Source organism: Thermobia domestica, chromosome 15 (genome assembly GCF_964235325.1).
Source record: "Thermobia domestica chromosome 15, izTheDome1.hap1.1, whole genome shotgun sequence".
In the NCBI taxonomy this organism is placed as follows: domain Eukaryota; kingdom Metazoa; phylum Arthropoda; class Insecta; order Zygentoma; family Lepismatidae; genus Thermobia; species Thermobia domestica.
Window position 1 is genome coordinate 150,093,955 of NC_137468.1, and position 21,286 is coordinate 150,115,240.

General features: G+C 34.8%; 1 protein-coding gene across 2 annotated transcripts in view; it reads left to right on the forward strand.

The window, feature by feature from the left end:
* LOC145671291 (BMP and activin membrane-bound inhibitor homolog) overlaps positions 1-19,151 on the forward strand; it is a 427,013-nt gene extending 407,862 nt beyond the window's left edge. For both annotated transcript variants that reach the window (XM_081740247.1, XM_081740246.1), the window contains exon 4: positions 12,228-19,151. In XM_081740247.1, the coding sequence (XP_081596373.1) occupies positions 12,228-12,700 (473 nt within the window). In that variant the 3' untranslated portion in view covers positions 12,701-19,151. The remainder of the gene's footprint in view (positions 1-12,227) is intronic.
* Positions 19,152-21,286: the final 2,135 nt, after the last annotated feature.

Genomic DNA, 21,286 nt, shown 5'->3' on the forward strand with positions numbered 1-21,286 from the left:
GGAACAAGACATCGCTAGACAAGATTATTTTACATGAGATACCGTTATCACGACTCACTTATCTGCTTTCGATTTTCAGCCATTTAGAAAATCGGCATTTATTTTCGCATTTGTATCACGGCTGCAAACGGAAAGCTACTAAGTGACTCGTGATAAAGGAACCTTATGCAAAATAATAATATCTAGCGCGCTCTTGTTTCACATTTCGATTATCTTTTAACTATTTGAAGATATCACATAATTACTGTAAAATTAGCGGTATTTTAATTTCGACGTGATAGGGCGGGCCTCTTAAACTATTTACTTCTTTTTTAACCGGAAATAAACTACAGTCCTTAATCTTAACCCTCAGTGTAAGCCTTGCTGTCCGAATATGTATTTTCGGTTTTCCTGGAAATTCTTCAGGTCATTGATACAAAAATGCTTGCAGCATTTTTTCTAAAAGAACTGGAACATAATATATTGTAGGGACCAAAATAATACGTCTTTAATATAAAAATAATAAATAGAATAGTACCAGCAGTGCTTCCCGGAATATCCAATGTGTCCCCCGTAACATTTTTTCTGAAAGAACGATTGTTCACGGGCGATCTCAAAACAGCCATCAATATTAGAATTTTAGCACTGAAAACACTTATTCACTATCTATCGACCTATCGCCCCGTAGACAATAACCTTTTATAGTTATTTTTGTATTGGATTAAGTTTACTATTGAGTTTTGTCTTCTATATTCGTATATCACGAATAGTGGGATAAACATAGGAAATTTCGTCCCGTTCTCCCCCTCCTTACAAACAAGTTTATGGTGCCACATTAAGACAGCTACGGACATCTCGCGGAGATACAAGGAACTAAGATCAGTGAGCGGAGATGTCATTTCGCTACGCATAACTTGTTTTATTTTTAGTGCACAAAACTTCTGGGAAGATAAATTTATTTCCTAATAAACTTTCTTTCTTCCTCTTTTTAAAAACAATTATTTCATTATGTATAATTTGCGTGTGTTGGACGACAATTTTCGTAAGAGTAATTCTATTTTAATGAAGTTTGTATTGGTGCTTCCTAATTAGGCCTGTTTCGGAACTGAAATTAGCCAAGAAGTAAGTAAATTCCATATCACCTTGGAGATATACCTACATCCATTATTCAATGGGAATACATGGGATATATTTTCTTCAAGAATTCTGTCAGTGCTTGAAGTTGAAATCGGCAAAGATAGGGAAGCGAGTTTAAGAACATGCTTCGGGGTGATTTCCTTTAAGAATTTTCAGATTCTAATGATATATGTCATGTTTCCTTTTTCAGGCTTGATAATGACCCATATCGTTTGGGATTATAATAATAATAATAATAATAATAATAATAATAATAATAATAATAATAATAATAATAATAATCTTGAAAGATACTTAACGCAAATAAACGTTGAAAAGACGGATTGTAACAAAGAGGAGCGGATAATCTTCACGAAGAGTTAAACGTAGATAAGCTGATTAGTTTTACCTACCTAGGTAGTAGCATTATTGATATAAAAGCAGCAATGAACCATCCTCACATATCAGCACGTGTACCTTTAGTGCACGCAAGGGCATTGATCCTCGGAGGGCCCTCCCCAAAGCTCATGTGGGCCCCCCTATTGTATATTTATGTATATTTATGAATATACAATATTTGGCATAATTTGAATGCAATTTGTCTTAAAATCCTCGTATATATACCTTCTGCTTCTAAATGCCCCTCCCCCAATTTATAGAGAAAATCGGCGCCCTTGAGTTCACGGAATCTTCCGTTCAATTCACAGTTCGAGAGCCTTGATCTGAACTCATTATGGTGAATCGGATTCCACCTTAAACTGTGGGTTTTCTTCTCATATAGTCGCGGTGATTGTACACGGGACGATAAACTTCAACAAATAACGACAAAAACAGAAATTGTGAATGGAATATTAAAGAACGGAGAAAGAGGTTGTAATAAAGAATTACAGCAACAGATACTTGTGACATTATGGGGATAATCTAGAGTTGTCCACAGGCGCGCACTCATGTCTAAAATTATTGTCGCATGTCTATAAATATGTTGTTGTAGGAATATAATTTGATAACGAATTCGTCCGGTATTTCTTATAATGTTAGTATGTGTATAATCGGCAAAGACGTGCATGTGGCAAATTTCACGTCAAAAGAACAGTAATTAAGAACAATAAAACGAAAATAAAACTTTCATGTACATTTTGCAACATTTTGTTTTACTGATTCTAATTTTCGTATTTATAATTCTTTTCCTACGAAATTTACAAGTATACATTTTCCGATTATAAACATAGTATCAGTATTAAAAGTACCCTGCAAAATCATCATCGAATTATATTCTTACAAGAAGACAATTATAGATATGCGACAATCATTTTGGCATGAGTGCGCATCCATAAATTGTTGCGAGGGGTCCGAGCTTTAGGACGAAAGGTTCAGTACTACAACCCACTTCGTCTATGTACTATTTGAACACGCATTATTCTGCAGCTGAAAAGACAATAAGTAACTGTAAAATACTTCAACCTATATTTTCAGAAAAAAAATCATAGAACTAGGTTGTTTTTATAAGAGAAAAAAGTAGAGATAAAGTCTAAAATCAAGTTTTCGTACTACATCAATCATTTTTTCCTGTTAAACAAGTATAGTTTTATTGAGAAAGTATAAAAATGTATGTTGAGTTAGGAAGTTTGGGGGGGGGGGTCCGGACCTGGTGGACCCCACTATGGGTGCACCCCTGGTTGTCTACGAGACAAGAGCTGAGACTGTTTTGTCTCGAAAAGCTGTTGGGAAAATGATGTATCGGAAATTACATATGTTTCTATTGCAAAAGCCGTCTCATCTGGAAAAGGGGGCGTGGAAGTGATGTCTCGAAAAGTGTAATGTTTTTATTTATTGGGTGACCCTTGTCTCGTTTCGAGAAGAGTACACGAAAATGATGTCTCGACTCAGAAAGCATATCAGTTCCTATTAGAAAAGCTCTGTCTGTCTTGAAAAGGGGCCATGAATGTGGTTGCTCAGAAAGTGTAGCCTATCTGTTTATATTGGAATAATTTTGTCTTGTTAGGGAAAGGTTAACCAGCTTATACACCGGCTCGATAAAACGGTTCTTTCTCCGAAAAACACTAAAATCTACACCTGTTGATAAGCCAGTTGCAGTTTCTTTGAAATCTGACATGGTGGAAGACGAACTGATGGATACTGAGTGGACAGTACTTGACCCACGTAGAAACGTTCGCCTCAAACGTTAATTTCTGACCTTTCATTTTTTTTTATTATATATTTTCTCTATTGCTATTAATTCTGTTTATTGTTATTAATACAGTATATATATTTCCTATTTATTGTTATTCTCATATACCTCTTAAGTTTTTATATGTATCTTGAGGTAGATTTTTGTTTGTTAAATTTTAATACGTTCGTTTTTAAACATAAAGTCCGTGTTTGAGGAGTCGTGTTGATCGTGACCGGGACAAATAGCCTCGATTGTGAGGTCCCCGTTTAATCTCCATCAACCAATCAATAGTTTGAGAAAGATGTCGTGAAAGTGATGTCTTATCCTGTAATCTGTTTCTAATGGAAGAGCTCTGTCTTATGTCTCTCTTGTTCCGAAAATTCTGTCTTGCCTTCATCTCGTGAGCAGCTGTATGTGCTTGACTAGGATAAAACTCTTACATGTACCAACTGTTTCTTTTAGATTATCTTTGAGATGGTGGTAGCTACTTTTATAGATTTCTAACCGTCTCCTTTTCGTCTAGGATGCATAGGCGACTGTGTCATGGAGAATAATAATTTTCTGTATCCACATCTGAAAATATAAATTTTCTGAAAGAATTCAGGAGTGAGAACAATCCTTCACAGAGAGTTTGTTGACTGCAGGACAGGAGTCACGCTAAAAGTGTTAAATTGCTTGTTAGGGCTAGTAAAAGGATTTGTGAAAATTAGAGAACAGCCGCAATTACAAGGGAGAAACAAAACTCTGTTAGTTGTTTGATCTACAACAACGAAGTCGGTAAAACGAACTGAAGAGATAATTGAAGCGTGGATTTAACAACTTCAGAACAAGAAACTTTATGTCTAAAAACATTTTTTTTTTCTTAAAGAAAGATAAATTTTTTAGTTAAAGCACGATTTTCTCAGTTGAAAGCAACATTCCGTGATGGGTGTGCAATGTACAATTTTCGAACTACGTCATTAGCTGCTACCTTTGTGGCTGTAGTGCACTGAACTCGCTCGTTGAAGAAAATGTAGACTACTATTTAACTCTCATGAACTCTGGAGTGAAACGGTCCTTTCATGTTTCTTGAAGAAACATATAATTACATCTCCCAGTAAGACATTTTGTACTTACTTTGAGTTATTATTAACGTTCACGTAGATTATTAATGTTTTACAACGCAAATGTGGTTTTGAGAGTAAGATTTACAATTTTTCAGAACTAATTGTGAAATTCTGGTTGTGTGTCGGAATTCTTAAAATGAAAGTCAAAGGGTCATGTTTGTAGCGATGTTCAACTAACAGAATCCGGTCATGTGTATTGAATTAATGATTCTTATAGGTGTACGTGTTAAATTAGTGATGCAACACTATTGACGAGAGTTGCTTGAAACTTGTGACAGTATAGTTTGTTAGTCGTGCGGAAAGATGTCCACAACAATGTTAGCAACTACTTCAAATCAGTAATAATAATAATAATAATAATAATAATAATAATAATAATAATAATAATAATAATAATAATAATAATAATAATAAAAGTAAACCCTCGCCCAACGGTAATACATGGCGGCACTAATTTGAATCTTTCCACTGAAGTTTTGGGTGTATATTGCGTAAAAATAGCCTATTATATTAGGGGTAAATGTGTTACTTCACGAAGAGTAATATCTAAGAAATTCACTTACGGAAGCGGCAATCTGTAACTATAATAATATTGTAGGAATTACTTATAATGTAAACGTGACTACCATATAAACTTTCATAAGAGAAACACTGAACGCCATTAACCCTTTTAAGACAGGGTCATTTTTGGCGTTTTCGTAGACTTTCAGTTAATGAAATTATAACATAACTCAAAGACTATTTACCCGATTGATATGGTTAAGATCTTGCTTTGTAGAAGAAGGACGTTACAATATTATGTACAGACACAAACGCAAACAAGTAGAGGTTGGAGCCATAAGAAGTAAAGACTCGCTACGTCTACTGATTTACGTTCGTGACTACAAATTCGCGAGCCCTATAACAGTGGTGCCCCCCCTTATGTCTATGACGCACCCCCCCAATTGTCTTTCCGTAGGTGTTCTTCCATGAAAAAAATCTTCTTTTCGATTAATTTTACCCCCCTCATCAAACATATTTATATAGATTTTAACCCCCCAAAATATTTCAATGACGCAGTTTGCGTCATAGCCCCCCCCTTGTGGGCACCCCTGCCTATAACTTGATACCAAGCCAGAACCCAAATCAGAGCGAGCGCAAGCCCTAATAAGGTTAGCACAAATACGAGTAGGCGCGAGGCGTATTAAGGATGGTGAGTTCAATTTCTTAGCTATCGCGATCCCAGTGAGTAGTGTTGCCGACAAGGCGAGGCGAGGCGAGGTGAGACAGAATTTTCGTGACAAATGCGAGTCGTCTTGCAATAGAACAAATATACTTTTTGCAAGATGAGACACCATTTTCAGGGACCTTTTCGAGAGGAGACGCCCCAAATCCTGTCTTGTGAGGTTACTGAGTGTGAGATCGAAAGAGCGTGAGCCATATTGAAGGTAGAAGAGAACTGAAGTTCTGTGAGTGTGAGCCTTAGATAATTGAAGATTAGAAGCGCGAGTCTTATTGGGGATTGAGGACCTGAACCCGCGCTAGCTCTACTAAGCCTCGATTGAAAGACAATCATCTTTATACCTTCTGCATATATTATATATACACTCTTAACATCTAATATGTACTTTTTAAAGTATCAGTAACTTCAAATAACAACTGTGTCTTCGGTGCCGTAATCCTGTGTTCTACTCGCATGCGTTCGTTCGCTAGTCCTCATTCAAGTATCTGCACGTCCTTGTGAGTAAGGAAACAGATCTCCTGGTGCAAGCATACCTAAGAAAATAGCAAGTCGTTAACATAAGATGCCGTGCGATTGTCAATCTGCATGAAGTTTTTAAATAATTCTGAATTTTCATTATATATCTTAAAATCTTTCGAGTTTTACGTCCCACGGTTATTACGAGTAGGCTAAAGGAGACGGTGATGATGAGAAATGAATGAAATGGTGGAATGAAGAAAGTGGGAGGAAACAAGAAGCCCGAGGAAAACCATGCACACGGTGTTTGTCTGCCACAAAGATCACTTGGCGCGAGCTGGGATCAAACCAAGAATATCAATCATTATAGGTGAAGGCTGTACCACTGAGCCACCGTGGCCCAATTTTCATTATATTCTTGCACAATTACGCTCTTCAGGCTAAGGGAGACGGATGATGCAAGAAAGTGAATGGTTATGAAGGAATTGGTGGAATGAGAATGTGGAAGGGAACGAGAGAACCCAAGGAAACTTACGGACACGAGGTTGTTCACCATAAATTCACATAGTCTGGAATCGAACCAAAGATCCCTTACACCATAGGTAAGCGCTTTACCGCTAAGTCACCGTGTCCCATTCACAAGATCCACTGAAGAATTTTTTTAAAAAAGCAGCTTGAGTCAATGATTAGTGCACTTCTAAGTATACATTGTTTGATTAACTATTATTAACAAGTTCAAATACTGAAAACAATGAGTAAAACAAACAAATAAAAAAACATGTCTACCTATAGACAGATGTGGGAAACACTGTCACAGGAGTTTCCTTGAAGTTCTTTTTCGTTGGCTATTTTCATTGCATCAATTTCTCCATTTTCCTCTAAGCCGTATCTGTAGCAATCTGCAAGAATAATAGGCCATAGTAGTATTCAAATAAGAAAACCCAGAAAGCGCTTTAAATGAAGTGTCTAGCTTGTAATCTTTCCATGTATGTCGCCTTCATAGATTATGTATTTTATTTTCCGAGGTTAACATTGGTAAATCGAAGTCCAGAGGCCTTGTTCCGATAAGTAAGAATCTATTGGTTTGTTCGACCTCCTATCAAGACTATCTGGCATGTTTACGCAGCTGGCGCCAAGCACGTGGCAACGCCGTACACGTCCCGACACTACGGCTCTGTGATTTATTGATCGACTTCTGTCTTCAGTCTTTGTCAATAATGGATATCATTAGACAACAGGAGGCAATAAGTTATCAGGAGCAATACTAGGGATGGGGGATGCGTCTCTGACAAATGACAGTTGTGAAAAGGGACAAAGAGGCCTCATAGACTGATTTCATTCGAAGGCAGGTGGCTCACTGATATATTTAGAGTTTTTATCTGTAGTGCAAGAGGTCTTTGTTTAATTCTTGGTTTATGATTGTGATAGACAACAGTGATGATTTCAGGAGTTGGCACGGGGGAAATTCCCTCCCGGAGTTAAACAACCTTTAGGGAAATTCTTTCCCTGGGTTCAGTCCCCGTTGAGGCAAGATGATTAGACTTGGTGCTAAAAGAAACCTACAGGTGTACATGGAAATTGCAATCACCACTTGAGCTCCGTCAGTGGTTATGGGTTAGCTTAGACCTGATCCGTGATGATTCCAGGGTGGCTAATGACGATGCTAGAGGGAGCAAATGACCCCCAGTGGCATTGTCCGCCCTCCGAATACCCCTAGACATGCGTTGTAATGTTGGTCAAGTAATATAAAACATTATTATGATATAATATAAGGATGCCTCCGAAAATCATCTCAACCCCTCCGTCATCATCCAAAGAAATTAAAGCTGGCGTCGCAACTGGGAGTGGACCGTGCAAATTCCCACTTTCCAAAGCCACAAAATTTCCTTTCGTGGCATATCTTCAATTGTGTTTAATGTGGATTATCCATATTTCCCGCCCAGTATTTCTTTAACCCCTGTGTATTGAAAGTCCCCCATGGGGAAATTTGAAATCACCATTGGACCGGATTTGATTCCCCGTGGGATCTTACACTCGGATCCAACTTAAACTAAAGGCCCACGTCTCATATAGCTTCGATGTTAAAATAGCCGTTAAATACCAAACCAATCATCCTGGTCTTATCCGTAAACCTGATATCCTTGTGATATTATCGCTGAATCTGATATCCTTGTTAAAAAAAAAAAAAAAAAGTTGGAAAACCGAAACTGGTTTTGAATTTTTTTAAAAAATTTGAAATCTTTTCCGAAAAACCGGGGTTTGTGCCCACCATTACTACCAAAAGACCATTGGGGTAAGAACAATTGACTCTAAAACTAAGTACGGAGTAAAAACAATAGTATTGGGCAGGGGCAAAAGTAGATCTGAAAACATTTAGGAACGGTAGGTAGCGGCATGACGTCGCGCCCTTGAATATCTATGCCCATTGTATTTTATAGGAACTGGGGGAACGGCGTTCATATCTTTTGGAGGTGAGGGGACGGCATCTCCCCGCGTCCCCCACTTTTATCCCTGGTATTGGGGATAGACCCCATTAAGCTGAACAAAATCCGTTAAACGCTAATATTATAGAGTTTCACGCTGAAAATTGAATTATATGTATCAGTAATGTTGGTAAGAAATGTTATGGTAGAATATACATGCTGTGTTGCGTAAGGTTAGTTAGTCTGTGGTTGTTAAGTGATATCAGTTGTTGTGAAGATAAACAAGATGTATCGAAGATACAGTATATGTCGTAAGGACGAAGAATAGAAAGATTATATGAATTAGTAAGATTCAAAAGAGATTGTTATCAAAGGATTTAAGAACAAGAATACGATTAATTGAAAGAATAAAGAATTCAGGTTTCTATAAAGGTGAACATATGATTTGGATTTGTGGTGCAGTACGATTACGGATAGTTTAAGATAAGTATAATTGCAAGCTAACTAAGCCTATTAAATCCCTTAAAAAATAGCACCTTACATTGTATAAAGTAACAAATGGCGCAGTCAAATTCAAAGAATTCTATGCTCTCGAGTATATGGGAACAGATACAGAAAATGGTGAACACGAAAGTTGAGAAATGGATCGCAGAGGAATTTCATCAACGAGATCTGGAGATAACTGCCTTAAAAGAAGAAATATCTTTACTTAAACGTCAAATAACGTGTAAGCAGCCAAATACAATGATTAATCAAACATATAATGACCATCAAAGTACATCCTTAAGCTCTAGTCAAGTGTTTAAATTGTGTTCAAGATGTCAGCGAGTTCACAACAATACGAAATGTCCAGCTACATCTAAACGATGTTTTAGATGTCTTTTTATAGGTCATTATGCAAGGGCATGTTTTGCCAAGAGGTTAAATCCCAAGTTTGAGTGGAAACGTGAAATCAAAACCAGCGAAGCTGCGAAAGTTGCTCAAGAAAAAACAAATCTTAATCTAATCCAGTTACAGGCAAAAGTGTCTAGGGTAAATCAAGCTAGGAATCATCAATCATCACTCAATGTTGCAAGTCGTCAATTAGAAGAAGCGAAGAGGAAGATGGAGGAGAAAGTATGTAAAGCTAAGCAGTACAGCGCAAATGGTGAAGCGGAGGTTGATGGGAGGAAGATTAGAAAAAACAAGTCGAGTAGGGATATTACCTTTAACTGGACAAGAGGGCAGGAGAAGGAAGGTATAAACGGCGTAGTTTCCAGGGTTGCCAATAGAACTATGAAGAACAGGATCAAGGAGTATAATGAAGATGTAGTTTCCAGGGTTGCCAGAGATGACGTAGTTTCCAGGGTTGCCAGAGATGACGTAGTTTCCAGGGTTGCCAGAGATGACGTAGTTTTCAGAGTTCCTACTGGTAAAACTACGAAGAATAGGTTCTTACTAATACCTAGCTTTATGAAGCAGTTAGGAAAGTGGCACTCGGAAGATACAGATAAGAGAAAAGATTGAAGACAGCATAAGAGTTCCTTTAAAGAGTTGTAGCTATAATTTTAATATGAAAACAAAAATGTAAAGGGGAGAGAATGTTGGTAAGAAATGTTATGGTAGAATATACATGCTGTGTTGCGTAAGGTTAGTTAGTCTGTGGTTGTTAAGTGATATCAGTTGTTGTGAAGATAAACAAGATGTATCGAAGATACAGTATATGTCGTAAGGACGAAGAATAGAAAGATTATATGAATTAGTAAGATTCAAAAGAGATTGTTATCAAAGGATTTAAGAACAAGAATACGATTAATTGAAAGAATAAAGAATTCAGGTTTCTATAAAGGTGAACATATGATTTGGATTTGTGGTGCAGTACGATTACGGATAGTTTAAGATAAGTATAATTGCAAGCTAACTAAGCCTATTAAATCCCTTAAAAAATAGCACCTTACATTGTATAAAGTAACAAGTAATAATAATAATAATAATAATAATAATAATAATAATAATAATAATAATAATGTGTTTGTCCTGAAATGACTCTTAACAATTATATTAACAAGTATATAAAGATCAGTAGAACGTATTTTTATCAAGAGTCCTTCGTGAGTGAGTCGGCAGACTCATCGCATTTGTGGCCAATGAGTCCCGGTTTCGAGTCCAAATGGAGGACAGTTTCTCTTGGATGTAAGCCGAAAATCGGTTTTGATTCAGCTTCAAGCTTATGTGACCCCTTCCAGCATAACCCTGTTGTACATAATAACACCAAGGTGAAACAAACTTATTTCTGTCCATATGTAATATATTTACATAGAGCAAATTATTTAAACCAAGAAAACCTGGTTTTTTCAATAAAAACCATGGTTTTTGCCAACCCTGGTCTGCACGCATATAAAAAAAATCATATACGTACCGCATCCATAGACAGTGATGTAACCAATATATAAAGCTTGTTTCTTCTGTGACAGTTACCGATTTTAATAATAGACCCTGCTATATAACAACTGTAAATACTTCCTTTATAGTTTCGTGAATTGTGTGGTATATAATATCAATGAAGTTCAAGCTAAAACATTCAGTGTTATCTCTTCCTATTGTAAGTCCACTACGCTAAAATAAAACGTAGTTTTGCAGTAAAATCAGATTAGGGCTTCATATTTGTTATACAGAATGTTTCAAAATGATGCGCATGCACTGTTTCCTCGGTCTGCTAGTGGCAAAGCGCTAGTAGCAAAGATGGGCACTAGTGAGCAGAAAGCTTTTTGTGTTTTACATTTTGCAAAGACTGAATCCGTAGTTACAGTGCAGCCTGCTTTCCATATTAAGCTCATTTGTAATCCACCAAAGCGATAATAATGACATCCGTAGATGGTATCATCAGTTTGAAAACACTGGTTGTCTATGGGAAGGGAAGAGTACGGGGCAACCAAGAGTGATTGAAGAACGTGTTGAAAGGTGTGAGAGGTCTTTTCACGCGTAGCCCAAGAAATCAATTCGGAAGGCTAATTGTTAATTATCAATTCCAGTGAGGGGGCGCGGTGGCTCAGTGGTAGAGCGTTCATCTCCGGTGCTTGGGGTCCCTGGTTCGATCCCAGCTCGCGCCGTGTGGACTTTGTGGTGGACAAACACCGTGCTCGTGAGTTTTCTCGGAGATCTCCCGTTTCCTTCCACTTTCTTCATTCCACCATGTCATTCATTTCTCATCATCACCGTCTCCTTTAGCGTAACCGACATAACCATGGGACGTAAAACTTAAAAAATTTCATTTCAGTTCAGTTCTAGTGACATCTGTGTGGAGAATTTTTAGACATTGAGGAATTTAAGAAAAATGATTGAAGCAGTTGCTGCAACAATTACTCCAAACACACTGACCAAGGTTTGGGAAGAACTCCTCTATCGACTCGATGTGTACCGAATGGTGCCCACACTCAACACTTGTAGCAAAAACTGTTTGAGTTGCTCTTTCACTTGATGCATTATTTATGATCATACCGAAAGAGCAATCATGCTTTCATTACAAGATGTAAATAATTAATAGTATTTAGAACAATTACAGAACTTCTTGTTTTTTCACGAGTATTCGTACTTTTATCCACCATTCACACAAGGATTAAATATATATATATACATATATATCCGCATCAACATTTGGAGAGACCTCTATTTATGTATGTATTTATTTATTTATGTTACGAATTGGTACTTTTAGTCTAGTGTTTGGACAGTCTTTAGCTTCAGTATATTAATTATTTATTTATCTATTTTTGTAGGTGGTTCCGGATCGTCACACGCAGGTGATAGCGCCCTGTATCAGGATGCTGCTCTGCGTCAAGATGTTTGGTTCAAAGCGGCAACCATCGCGGTTCCCATTTGTGGTTGTTTCATTTTGGTTCTTTTGATAATTCTCGCGGTGAAGATTCTTCGAAAGGATACAAAGCGCCAACGCCAAATTTTGGAAGGACGTCGCCAGCAGCAAGTCAAAACTTTACTCCTTCACGAAGTTCACAATGCAAGACTGCAACAATCGCCTCAAATCTATAACAAGAACGAGGCCAATGCCAAATTAAATCTTAACCAAAACCTTCTGGGGAAGCAGAATAATAACATTTATCGCAATGTGAATCTTGCTTTGCCAAAGGACTGCACAGACTACAGCAAAGTGTATGAAAAGTCACTTAGCAACATTACATTATGCAAATCAATGGTCTCATGGGGAAACAGTGATTCAGGGACACAAGTATAGCATCATTTGTTGTTACCATAAAGTCAAGAGAAAGAAACTCGAATGGAAGAAAATAATTTCTATGTAGAAATATTGTGCGAGTGTATAGTTCATGTTATATAGTGTAAGCATATGAATGCGAATGTGAATATGGTTGTGTGTGATATATTGTTGCGTGGATGTGGCAGGGTGACTCTTGTTAAAACCTGTCTTGTGTATAGTTTCTCTTCACGTATCTATTTTTTAATTTGCTGTTTTTTTTCCTCAAGAAAAAAATCATGTCCAGTCATTAGCATTTTTCTGCTAAGAATTTATCTGTGATCATAAGTGAAACTCAGTTATTATTATTATTATTATCATTATTATTATTATTACTTATTAGTGTCTCATCTTGAATGTTATAAAGACATTGCAAAGACATTTGTGACTGAAGTTCGTATCCTTCCTTACATTTTACGAAAGGTTATTGTTCTGAATAGTGACGAGGAAGCTAGTGCGCTACCTTTACGAGGAAATATCAGAAAATGAGTTTCGCGAATCTTGTATAATGTGTGGTAATAGATTTTGCTCATTTTGTGCAGATATAAAGACAATTTCTATTTCTTGTCAACAGTTGTTATTGTTATTGAATTTGTATAGCTAGATATGAAACACTTTTATTTAAGTGAAATGTTAGTTTATGAACGTGATTTAGGAGGCACCATCACGGCGAAATTAAAATACCACTAATTTTACAGTAATTATGTGATATCTTCCAATAGATAAAAATAATCGAAATGTGGAACAGGAGCGTGCTAGATAATATTATTTTGCATGAGGTACCGTTATCACTAGTTACCTAGTAGCTTTCCGTTTGCAGCCACTTACAAACGCGAAAATAAATGCCGATTTTTCTAAATGACTGGAAATCGAAAGTAGATAAGTGAATCGTGATAGCGGTATCTCATGTAAAATAATATTGTCTAGCTAACTTTTGTTCCACTTTTCGATTATCTTTTATCTATTTGAAGATTTCACGTAATTACTGTAAAATTAGCGGTATTTTAATTTGGCAGTAATTAGGCCTCTTAAAATAAATTGTTTGATTTTATATGATGCGATCAAAAATGTAGTGGGTGAAAAATCACATTTTACTTTGTACAGTAATGCATGTTTTATGTGACCAACGGAAATAAAGATTTGTAAGCGAACCGGGAATTATCAGCCATCTTCCATCACCGCGAGTTATTTTCATTAAATTTTATTTTGAATTAAATACAAGACTATTATTAATTATAATCTTTAATGATAAAGGTAACCTGGTCTTAGATCTGCATCTGAAGACACAAAACCTCAATTGAGCTTATAAAACAAAGTAATGATTTCTTAGTTTTGTTTGGTAGGGTTCAGTTTATTCATGTCAGAAGATGACAAATTTTATCTATCTAACTTCATAACGGTACTTTAAAAATACTTAGCAAATAAACGATAATTACAATCAATTTCATCTAGAGATCTGAATTTCAAGTTCTTCCTTTACTAATGATCTCAAACTATGGTACAAGTATTTTTATTGACTTCAAAATACAGATTTTAGCAAATCGATTTCCTATTAATAATATTCAACATCTTACGTTTCTAAGTAACAATTAACATTTGATGCTTAAGTTCAAAATAGATAACAATTTCTTTCTTGCAAATTGATTTTCATTTGCAATCAAAGTCAATTAACTATATTAATATTAAACGACTAATGGGATTTGCAAATCTGTTCTCCAATTAAAACGAAATTTCCAATAGTTGAAATTCAGTATTTGAATGTACTGTCTTTTTCGTCATAATTTCGTGTGAAGCCAATTTAAAATATTTAGTTGGAAGCTTAGGTATTCATAACAATGTTAGTTACATACAATAATAATCACAGTAATAACACACACTGACAGAACATATAAATACACAGTGAAACATCTCAATAATGAACACCTATCTGGTATGATCATTTGTCTGTACACGAGAATAGTCCGTTAAAAAGAGGTTACATAAATTTAGGTTACTTACAGATTATGTGGTAATTGAATGTAGCATACAGTAAGTGTATATTTAGCTATAAATGAAAATGTACGCAACTATCGAAATACATAACTAAATGTTACGAATAAATGAGGGGAAATCCATCTCTGTAAAGAAATAGAAGTATCGCCGTCAAAGACGTGTTTACAAAGGCGTGTACTACAAAATATAATGATTGTTTTTCTCTCAAGTGCAAGTCATGTATCTATAAAAGTCCTTAAATTCGCTTACTGGCTATAATAGAAGTAAAAAATTCAATAAAAAAAGGAACATTGTTATTAACTACTGAGAGTTGGCTTGGACTGAAAAGTCTGTCCGTATTATGGAGGTGTTCGTTGAGAGAGATTTCACTGTATTATCAAGAGGTGTTCTTAAACTTTTGTTTTATAACAATTTCAAATTTCCGAACTACGTAATATTGAACCGAACAATTCGTGCTAAATCATCTCCACAAAATAACATTTAATTTTAAATAAAAATGTTTCATATCTAGGTATACAAATTAAATAACTATTTATATTAAACTATACATAAAAAGAAAACCTAGAGAAGTTTGTGCCATTAAGTATTGCATGAGATAAAATCTTGTACGGTTGTACCCGAAAATCAGTAAATAAATAGTCAGTTGAATTGTACTTTAAGGCACTCATTTAGATACAGAAGAAGGTGGATAAACAAGCTTCCGAAACTTCCTTTCTTTCTGATATTTTCTCGTATTGCAGTTGCCTTACTTGTTGTTTTTCTCATTCTTTGTTTTTGTACATATTAAAAAGGAAACCTACCGTCTGCCTTCAAATATTGTCAACGTACTCAAGTTCAAATTCGGAGCTTCCACAAACAGTTTGAAAAGTAAATGGTATGCGTGGTCAATTGTTTTAAAGAAATTTTCTTTGGTATTTTAGATCTTATAAGACATTGTACATGTATGTGTATGATCCCAAAAGCAAAAGGAAACTACTACTATTACCATTATTATTACTACTACTACTGTTAACATGCATTGCATTAAAAGTACGATATTGCTTGAGAGGCTATGATAAGAATATTTTCATATGCTTTGGTAAAAGGTGGTGAAGCTACTACAGTATTAATACATAGTACATAGCGTGCACGGGTTATTGTGCGCAGAAGCCTGATTGAGGTTTGACTTTGAGCGCTGCTCTCACGACGATAAATTGGCTGACGTTAACGCTGCAAACAATGTGATATCATAGTCAGATTTGACTAACATGCTGTATATTCTTTGTGAGATAGAACTTCGCCAATACATTGCAGTATTCACTCGCTGAAAGTAACTTGCTCAGCGGAAGTTTGGCAATAGCATGTTGCGAACTCACTGGTTTAAGTCAAACGTCAATTCGGCTGACGCGGAGTTTAGGTGTTTCGATTTTCATGTTAGGGATACGTAGTAGAATTTTCTTTTCTGATTTCACAGAAACCAATTTACTACATTGTAAATTTATTACAGACAATAACATAATAATTGGATTACTATAGATACGTACGGGGAAATAATTTAATTATCCTATATGTGTGGCTTCCAATATATATATATATATACCTAGTTGATGTGTGGTAGCCTCTAGAGAAACCTGCTGAACGTTTCAAAATGTAAAGCTATTAAAGGTTAAGATCATTCATGAATATATGCAAGTTTAAAATTTACGTAATGTCACCTTTATTTGTGGTGCGAAGAATTAAAACCATGATTTCAGTTTTATCTATCTATCTATCTATATATATACACGCTATATTAAAACCTTAGTTTTAATTATAAACTATATTAGCATTATATATGCTACTATTATGTACAGTAGTATTACGTACAGTACAGAATGTATGAAAATTTTATATTTTTGTTCCCGAACACGTGGAAGTATGCAGTCATATGCTAAATTAGAAAGTCCGCACAATATAATTAATACCGTGCACGTAGAATAGCTAATCTTTTTATATTCTTTGGCATTCTATATCGATTCTACTGTAGTGAACATGTGTTTATTTTATTATAATTTGGTTGGTCTTTTAAGCTAAAGTAAATAATCTTATAAGGGTGGAAGCAAACGTTATATAGAAAGCCACACAATGTGTGGCAGTGCTTTATATAATAATAATAAATAACTAAACAAATATGGACCACTTTATGTGTTTGAAAACGCATTTTGTACTTTCATAGATTTTTGTAAAATTTTGCACTAGTTTCCGTTATTGTGCTTTAAATTTTGCACTTAGTAGATCAAATTTTTAAAAAATAAAATATGTATATAAATATATATGTGAAACGTTCCTGCCATTTGACAACAAGTAAGGAAGTATCTTGTGCCTTTCGTCATAATATGTACAGGAACTTGCCTCCTATTGCATTTGTAAAGTGCAGTCCAAGAAATAACATCTTGCGTCGGGAAATAACTTTTGTGTCAGCAGACTGTGTGGGCAATAAGTTGTGAATTGTATGTGAATGCAGTTATTTGTCAAACAGTTCAGTGTGGGTAAAAGTCATGAAATATTAAAAAAAAGGTTGCAATGGAAAGTGGTTAACTTTCAAAATCTAACCGATGCTTACTGAATCTTTGAAACAAATGTGAAATAATTTCTTTTTATGTATTTTAACATGTTTACATGTAGAACGATACAATTCTCCCAGCTGAATTCCTGTTGTGATCGTAGGTCTCTCAAGATGTTTAAAAAGTGATACTTTAAGCGTGCGTAGTCTGGATAATTTATCAGTTCAAGAAGCAGATTCTTTCTGAAATTTTGACTTACTATATTTTCGGGAGAGTTTGTGTCATTACAAGTAGATATTTCAGATTACACCAAAGCTGAAATTGAAAGCATAATATAATAATTTGTTCACTCATAAATAAATGCCTATTCGTATCTATGTGGCTAACGCGTACATTTTGTATGCAGGTAGTTCGTCAGTAAGTGATTGCCTTGAACACAGATCCGAATAGTACTTACGTTGAATTGAGTTGATTTTGAGTTTGAATAATACTTGGGATCTCAGTTATAAGGAGTATGGCCCGTTTTATATAGCCTTGGTGGAGGAAGTGATAGTGAAACCTTAAGAAACCTCAATGGTTTACAAGGAAGTCACGTCGTTCTTTACTGTTTTTTTAAGGGGGGGGGATTACAATTATTATTTGTTAAGAATATACAAAAGAGGTTTTTTGAAATATCAAGAACAGAATTTCAGATGATACATTAAAATACTCTTGTTTTGTCCAAATATTCTTCATATCTGTAGAAAGTTAACCACTTTTCGATTTTGTTCTTCTTTCTTGATTATAAAGGTATCGTAGTATTAAACTCGTTCAGAAATACGGTTGTACTTATCCTGAAATTTTAACCGTGGCACTTTTTGAGAGAAGTCACATAGATAAATATTTACATGCTATCAGTACAAGCTAAGCTAAAGGAAAATGGCTTACCTAATGCACTAGAATTCTTGTATGGAGCTTTCTAAAGTGATATGTGACTTCCCTGAAGAGACAATACATGCTTTGTCATTGCTTAATTGAATTACTAAATCTTGTTTTATTTGATAAAATTATTATAGTGCTATTTATGCAGAATTATTTCATCATTTGTTAAATTGTATTTTAAGAATGTTTGAGAAAGCTTTTGAAAATACATGGAATGAAATGTGATATTGATAATCTGACATGATTTCTTTTGACGTAAATTCCATAGAAAATACATGGAAATGAAATGCGATATTGGTAATCTGACATAAATTCCATCATTTCAGCCAGTTTGTGTTCGTTCTTCAAAGAGAATTGAATTGAAGCTTTGAAAGTAATCTAGAATATTTCAAACTTACTGCATCATGATAATTTTAGTGTTATTTTAACTGTATTATATATAGTTCACATAGATTCTATTTAAGCATAATAAATTAGTTGAACAACACAAAAAAGCATTAGAAGTTAGAACTTGTTTCAGGTACAGGATTGAGTTTGCGCAGTCCTATGGTGGGTGAAAATATTTTCTCTCGTGCAATGGAGGACAACAGATTGTACTTCATGAAAACTCGGGACACTTAAATGATCGTGCGAATTCAATTTCCTCGAGAAACAGCTGTAACAAATAACAAAGAAAACAACCTTGAAATCTCCATTGTATCCAAATTGACATAGCAGTCAGACGCTGTTGCCTCCTACCGTATGTCTTTCTAGGATGGCTAATGTAGCTTTCAGTTTGAGAAAGCATTCAGTAAAAAAGAAACTATGCCTACGAGTGCTTTGCATTGAAATATTTACTTATGTATATATTGTAAGACTTGTATAGTCATCTAGTTTTCATATTTAGCAGTGTATGCTAATAGGGATGTAAAATATTTTATTACATTGTAATGGATATTTCCAAAATTTCCAGACATGACTATTTATTGAATGCTAAATAAAATTCATTAGAATGTTGAGATTGTGTTTCTTTTCAAATGAAAGTTAGTTAACTTAACCCTTAAATACTGTAAAAGGTTTACCAATAAGAGCATCAGAACTTTTAAGATGAGTAGAATGAATAGTGTATTAAAATTATTACTGTAAAAAATAATCAGTGCCATTATGTTTTGAGGACGATGTTCAAATATTCTCGTTTGCGTCGGTGATGGAGTGGATTCTGAGAAACTAATTGTGCATCCACTATTTTTGCACTCACACATTGCGTGGTAAATTCGCAATGGTGTACGTCCAATGTTCCTCTTCCGGTTCACTATGGCTTATTCATGGCTTATTCTCATAGACCTGAATTTGAGATGAACTCCATAGAAGGTAAGCCAGGGGACGAGGGATCATATGATCTCGACCAGTTCAAATCACAATTTCTGGACAGATCACGTACGGTTCTGTCGTATTTTGATGGAAAATTCGATTAATGTGTATAAATCATTGAATTATACATCTCTCCATTTTAATTCACTTCACCACTACTGCATATAGATGTCACAGTTTAATTAGTGTTGCCACAATACAATTTCCAACTTGTGATGTTCCCATTGGTAAACCTATTAGTATGTGGTACTTCTCCTTGAAATGAACAATCATACTTGGACTAGTTTTATCCGTTCACATCTATTTTTGTTCTCTTTGTTACCAAATATTTCTACACTTCTGGGAGTTATAAAGGATTGCAAATAACACAAAGGAGCTAAAGAATATTGAAGAGATCTTTTTTATTTACATTTTACAGCATGTCCATTGTAATGGACAAGTGCCCTCAAGGTGTGTGAATTCGTACTTATGGAAGTTCTTGAAACAATATTGTTCTTCAACAAAGTACACGTGTACAAAGCTATATATATATATATATATATATATATATATATATATATATATATATATATATATATATATATATATATATATATATATATATATATATATATAAAATAGATCTTAACCCTTTCAGCAGATATCCTTACAATTGTGAATGCTACTTTCAGTTGTTAAAAATGCCAATCAAAGGATTTTAGTACACAAATTAGGTACAAGCACATTTGTGAGTGTCTGAATGACAAGTTGTCAGATACTGAATTGCCATCTGTTGAGTATATTGGAAATGACAACATTTATAAGTAGTGTGTTGTGCATTCACAATTATGAGGGTATCTGCTGAAAGGGTTAATGTATTCTGTCATCATCATCGAGGGACTTCTTTCTTTTTTATCAGATTCTAAAAAAATGATTAGTTCAATTATAAATGATTAATTCAGACAATTTGTCATTAAATGCAGCCCTACGAAAGATCTAATTTCTTCTTTATTTGTAGATTTGAATGACTTATGTGACTGCTGGACATAAAAGTTGTTAATTTCAACCATACTATTTACACAAGAATCCTGTATGTATCGTGGAAAATAGTCAATTGGATACATCTCACTTGCTGATAATCGAACTGAATCCCAGTCACTAAGTGGAATATTTAAATCTAGAAGAACGAATGGCTTATTTCTCGATGACATATCCTTTCTTCACAAAATCTTTCAGTATACTAGTTTGTTACTTATAGCTTCGGACGTACCACTTACTGGTGTTGGTTCGTCACTAATAATATCCTCTTCATAACGTTAATATCGTAGCATTTGTGACTATATATCAGCACCTGAAGTATATAATGAGAGATACTGATAAAGTTGCCTTTATAAACATTACAACAAGTAATGGCAATTAAAGAAAATAAAAAGTACTTCCATGAATTACAGAAAGGCCGTAGACATACAGTAGAGCAGAAGTTATAATACAATTAGTTACGAAGAAATACAGTTTTCTCTAGTCACTATCTTCGGAAATTTCTGGGTCTAATTAGCATTTAGCGGTTATTATTATTATTTTTTGTACTGTTCTTGCCGTATGTTACATAGGATGAAGTTATAATGCGAGTTACGAAAAAGATGGAACTTTACTATAATCATCTTTTCAAACTTGCGGTGCTGTCCTCTGTTTCTGTAGGCTAATTAACATATAGATGAGATCTTTTTTGAAGACAGTCACTTCATTTGATGATTTTAATTTATATTCTATAGAAGAGAAGTTACAATACAAATAGTCATGAAAT